The 6061-nt window shown below is 31.7% G+C and overlaps 1 protein-coding gene across 1 annotated transcript; it reads right to left on the bottom strand.

The window, feature by feature from the left end:
• Positions 1-517: 517 nt before the first annotated feature.
• Positions 518-4726, bottom strand: LOC141662009 (E3 ubiquitin protein ligase DRIP2-like). The gene is made up of 8 exons (XM_074469057.1): positions 4603-4726; positions 4239-4431; positions 3651-3750; positions 2950-3313; positions 2291-2706; positions 2122-2172; positions 1517-1589; positions 518-1346 (listed from the first exon to the last, which is right to left on the bottom strand). Exons 2-8 carry the CDS (start codon positions 4378-4380, stop codon positions 1173-1175), a joined length of 1320 nt encoding a protein of 439 aa, XP_074325158.1. The 5' UTR covers positions 4381-4431; positions 4603-4726; the 3' UTR covers positions 518-1172.
• Between the last annotated feature and the right edge of the window lie 1335 nt (positions 4727-6061).

The raw sequence follows: 6061 nt of genomic DNA, 5'->3' as shown, positions 1-6061 counted from the left end.
AAACAAACGAACCCCTCTTATTACAATATCTCACTGTGGTCTTTATTTTTTTTTAATTCTATTTTATTTTATTATTCCCGCACTAACTAATAACATAAATAACATTTTATTATTTCTCTTGGTGTCCTATTCACGGGGAACAAAAGAAAAATATCGCAAAGCAAATCTAAAGATATCCGCTCAGAAAAAAGAGGGAGACAAATGTTGGAGTTTGGACCGAGAGAAAGGGGTCCATTAAGTCTTAGTAGTTATTGAACTCTAATGTAAAACCCAAGAAGGCCCATTTGTAAAAAAAAGCTCATTTGAGACTTTCTATAAATATAAGATAACATCATCATTTAAGGGGGTTGGATAATTAAATAAAGAAAAGATTTCTTTAAAAATTAAGGCTTAAATATTAAATAATATCAGAGACTTATCACACTGTATTCCGGTAGCATACACCATCTTCATTTATGAAGTTTGATTAATAAATTTGATATGAACACTTGAACACAGAAACTATTGCTATTGAAGTTAAGGATTTCCGTGGAAACTGGAAACTAACAAACTCTAATAGAAGAAACCATTCAAGTTACAGTCATAGTTTCAGGTAATAAAATTATATCTAGCTAAATGTAGCTAACTATATAGTGCAGAGTGTGATTTTTTCTACGCTAACCATAGAAGTTTCAGTATATGATTCAGTGACCGAATATGTTTCAGAACTACTTACTGATCTTTTTTTGGGCACCTAGGACATAGAACAAAGACAAAAGAGGAAAGGTAATGAGTTGGCTCTGGCTGAGGTGGAGGCTCAATGCCTCTTAGTCGCAAGCGCTGTTACAAAGGCATGAAATGAATAGCAAAGGATAAATTAATGGGCTAGTTGGCTCTCGCTGAGGATGTTCACTACCTCTAAGACATGCACGCTTTCACAAAGGTACGGACAAATTTAAGGTCTGTTACCACACATGCACAATCTGGCACGAATTTAACTTGTTGTCACAGAAAAACAAAATTAAAAAAAAATGTGCATCAGTCAAAGGTAATTTTTAAGACATGTGCTACTAACACATGCCAGAACTGTAAGGGAAGTTGGCTAAAAGTTCTCTTTTGTATTATACCAACCCAGTATAAGACTACATATAGTTCAAAAATTCACTCTGATTAAAGAGGCCTCTAGGCTTTGCTTACTGATCCGGATCTTTTCGACCATAAGTAAGAACCATAACAAAATCCTCAGCCGAGTCTCCCACCGCTGCTTGCAACTTTTCTGAATCTGATATTTTCTGTGACCACATATCAACTAATTGATGCAGCTCCAAATCTTGAGGAAGCTGTATACCCCACAAACTGATCTCCACCTATTTATGGCACATTTTGAAAACAATCAGAAATACTAATTTACATTTAGTGCCAGCATTAACCATATATCCCTTCACACACATATATATAACATCTACATACAATGATCTAATTACACAATGTTGGGAATATGTACAACCATGGTACAATATAAGATGATTTAACTTACCTCGTCTTCCCTCTCAAGTTCCAGTTTCTGCACAAGGTACTTCTTGATAAATGAAATTGTTAGAGTATCATTCCTAGGACACCAAAATAACGTTAAAGTTAAAACAAGAATTAGTGATTTTGCAAGATGCTAATTGAACAGAAAGCACAAGATAGTAAGTAGAGAGTAGGCTATCATATCTAAACTCATCAGCATACAGGTGTGCATGCATTTTCATGCCAATTAGACAATTGCAATGCTCAAAAGAAACCGAAGCCTCAAAGAATTGTTGCCAATACATTAGTGACTGATATTTTTCACTTGACAGGACAGAAAACTTCTGAATGAGGCGGCATAGTGCCTAAGAATTAGCCAGGTAATTGACATCTACTAATTAGTAACTACCATAATGTTGATACATTATGCAACTAATTACCATAATAAAGTAAAATATTATTTATCTACCACACTGTAAAGAAATCATTCTTGCTTTGAAATGGAAGTACTAAATATGTGTATTACAGTATTAGGAATGAGGAGCCGCATGGTGGAGATATAATATACTGTCAAGCCATTTATATTGTGATTTAATAACGGGATCTGAGTGATAGCAATTAATAACTCACTTTATCATCAAGTAGCAACGAGGAATCTGTGGTAGCGATTCAACTCCATCCCTAAGAACATACACAATAAGCACAAACACAAATATTTTTAAAACAGAAATATATTAATGAACTAACAAAATTTAGCTTACTGTGGAAGAACATTATTATAGTAAGAGTATGAGCTCACTGATTAACAGAAGAAACCAAGGAAATCCAAATCGGAACTACTCTCTTAGCATGGTGACTGCTTGTAGTATCAACAATGGTTTGTGCATGAATCAATCCCTGAGGCTCGACTGTCTTTTTGGGCCGACCACGATTCTTTCTTACAGGCGTGAGCGTCGGAAGTGATAGTGGAGTAGATTGAGTTTCGACATCAGCGTTGTAGCTTATCAACTTCTTTTCTGAGCTGGCTTCGGTTTTGGAAATGTTTACAAGCTTGCTACTGGACATGTCCTCCTCTGGAACAGTTTTATTGTTTTTCTTTTTTTCTGCTTCTGCTATATCTTCTAGAGGTTTCAACAAATTATTCACCAGCTCAATTTTTTTGTCAATTCTTTGAGTTTTCTCTCTGCCTACTGTAGTAATATGTTTCTTGGAGGACTTCACAGCCGAAGAATTATGCACAATCGAAATATATACATAATTAGTTCATCAACTTAAGGCCTATGGACAAATTTCAATATGGCCACTGATTTGTTAAAAACATGATCATTTATAGACTAGCTCATAGTCCTAAAAAACTTTGTAATAATTTCTACCTAAGCATATCCTTTTACAATCAAGAGAATTACGCAGTCCACAAGTGGGGGAGAGAGAGAGAGAGAGATTATCAAATACACATACATGGAGACCAGCCTGCTTATCATCCGGAGCACAGTTATCTAAATTCTTGGAAAATCTTTTGCCCTCTGAGCGTGCTTCCACTGATTTATGTCCGTTCTGAATGAAGGTAGCTGATCCTTCTGATGAAAACGCTTTTCTTGCAATGGATTTTCTTTGACTACCCGTACAATTTAAACCAGATGCGTTTACTTTGTTCTCCAAAGAAGAGAGAGATCTCTGCTTTCTTTTAGCAGGCATTGTGATAGGTTGCTTAGCTTCTCCATTTAATATCCCACTTTCCTTGTATAGTTCATCATCTTCTTTCTCTTCTTGTCCTAGAGAGGGGAAAATCGCTGCTCGTATCACACTCCAGTTGTGGTCTGGCCTGAACATATAGTTTGATGTATAAGAAATATTGACAACTTTAATCAGACCTCTGACTGCCTCATAGTCACACTATTTTAGGCAAATTCCCTCAATTCATTTCTAGTACTCTTTTTATTTTTATGCATGCTATATGAAAAATAATATGAATCCATAGAATGATGTTCTATATTACATGTGTGTGTAGCCGTAGAATACAAAATTTCATACAGTACCCCCTAAACTGCTTCATGTAATTACATGCACTACTTATCTACATTCAATCTGTTACATTTAAATTGAAAGAAAAATTGTACTTAGTTTTCAGCTTTGGTTAATATGATAAAATTTCCGCTTACCTTATTTTATCTATTGGCATACAACCAAGATAAACTTTGCATACAGGGCAGCTGTTCAGATCATCTTCTTGAATCTTCTTGCTTATGCATCTGTTGCAAACTGTCCACCAGACATAGTGAAAAACAACAGTTAAGAACAATAAGCATCAATCAAGAACAACAGAAAAGGACCAAGAAACAAAAAATTCACTATCTTGTAATTTCCATGTTAGCTTTCATCAAAACTAGTATTTAAAATCCTATTCTACTGTAGTTCATTCCATTAAGTTCAAAATTGTCCCCATTTACCCAAGTTATATAATAATAACAACCTCATCACTCAGCAGGTTAGCTTTCATCAACTAGCATTTAAACTCCGTGAAAATCCAAGAACCATAAATAATTCACTAGTAATTACCCTCCAATCCAAGAAAAACATGTTGAATAGAAAGTTAACAAAGCAATTCAAGACTCAAACAGAACATAACCAATATATCCCACTCAGAAACACGGTTTGGAAACATGTTGAGTAACAGGCATACAATTCAAAACCTAACATATACTAAACACAAACACTCCATAAACGCAAATAAAACAAATAACACTCACATATATGAAGGCACTCAGTGATGTTAACAGGGTCACTGATTATGTTGTTGCAGATTGCACATGTCAATAGTTTAGCCAAAACTCCCTTGTTAGCTCGAGAACTTTCGAAACCAATCTCCTTGTTTCTCATTGCCATCTTCATAAAATTCCGTGTAGAATTCTTGAATCTTTCAATGCTGTCTGTGTGGTTTTTCTACACCCGTACCAACAAAAACAATCTCTTGCATGTCAATCCAAAAATCAAGAACATACATAATAAACTAAACAAAGATAAAAAACAATTGTACCATGAAATAAAATCATTGTTATTTATAAAATCAAGATTATTTCGAAAAACAGTAACTAATAATTATCTAGTACATACCTGTGTTTTTTTTCAACAAATCCACCGGGCTATATGTGGGTGTGCTTATATATGCAAGTATATCGAAGGGGTGTTTTACTCAGCATGGCTTCTCATGTCTTTTGCTCTCATTACTCTGGCCTCTATGTTCTAGCTAGCAATGTTATATTTAAATTTTTCTCTGAATTTTATTTTCCTAATTTATTGTATTTTAATTTAATTACTGTTTTTGATATATAACGTATATAGATAAAGTATATTTTTATTCTTGTCAAATTGTATTGTTGAAATACTATTTCAGAGACAAAGAATATGTAATACGTCAGCGTGTCAATTATACATACGTGTATACTATTTGATAGGTGGTGGTATTGTTAAAATATTATTTTAGAGATAAGGGATATGTACGTTACGTCTATATGTATACAACATCAAGTATAATGTCAAATGTAGATGTACAATATTTCATATGTGACAGTTCATACACACATCATATAATTTACACGTGTTACTGTATAATAAAAAGAATTAGAAAAAACATAACAAAATTTAATAAAGTCTAGAATATATAAAATATAAAAACAATGAACTTTGATTCATGTTTTTAGGAAACAAATTGACAAAACAAAAGTCAGTCAACATAAATTAAAAAGTAATCATTTTAAATAGTAAAAATGTAATCAACATACATTAAAAAGTAATCATTTTAAATAGTAAAAATGTAATCAACATACATGTATTCATATAAAATGTATATTATATAACATTCAATGATTTAATTGAGGATAACTTTAAAATAAAGTAATTATACTTCCTAATAAAAAAAGTAATTATTTGTTTGTACTTTTAATAAAAATAAAATCTAAAGGATACATGTTAAATTTAATAAGGATATTATATATGAAGTGTCACCACCAAATGCTTGTAACTACAATATAAATATTGAGGGGAGAAGTTTTATTCACTTTTATGTAAATATATATAATTTTTGTGAGAGAATTCATTTATTATATTTATTCGTAGGAATATGTGAAAGACCAACCGATTAGAATTAGTTTTTTAAAATAAAATAATAATTATTCTTTTTAGTCTTTTCCATTTAGAGGTCAAATAAGATTTATAATTTAGTTAAACAGTGATATTAATTTATGCATAAATCATATTAACAAATTGTAAAATTGCAGCATAAAAATGTAGGAAATAGCAAAATAAATGTAACACAAACAATTGAAAAGGTCCCTATTTAATTTTATCAAATTAAGGTATAAATTTATGACTAATTTATTATTACATTGTTAACACAATCTAATAGTGTTTTAAATTGGATATTTTTGGCATTTATTTACTTTTGTTTAAACATATAAGAGCATCTTCAAACCTTCAAACCATGATACTAAAATGATTAGTCAAATTAAGATTATCTAAACTTTTACTGAATAATTATAATCATTAGATATATTTAAAATATTATTTTATTCCT

The sequence above is a fragment of the Apium graveolens genome, chromosome 5, assembly GCF_009905375.1.
Source record: "Apium graveolens cultivar Ventura chromosome 5, ASM990537v1, whole genome shotgun sequence".
NCBI classification, from domain to species: Eukaryota; Viridiplantae; Streptophyta; class Magnoliopsida; order Apiales; family Apiaceae; genus Apium; species Apium graveolens.
Note: the sequence above shows the minus strand (reverse complement) of the source record. Positions and strands in the feature narration are given on the sequence as shown.

Bases quoted from the DNA above. Each gene is read 5' to 3' on its own strand.
- LOC141662009 (XM_074469057.1), bottom strand. From the start codon at position 4,380: ATGAAGATGGCAATGAGAAACAAGGAGATTGGTTTCGAAAGTTCTCGA. The intron at 2,707-2,949 runs GTATGTGTATTT...TCGGCTGTGAAG, and splicing joins ATAAGCAGGCTGGTCTCCAT to TCCTCCAAGAAACATATTAC. The intron at 2,173-2,290 runs GTGAGCTCATAC...GTATGTTCTTAG, and splicing joins TTGGTTTCTTCTGTTAATCA to GGATGGAGTTGAATCGCTAC.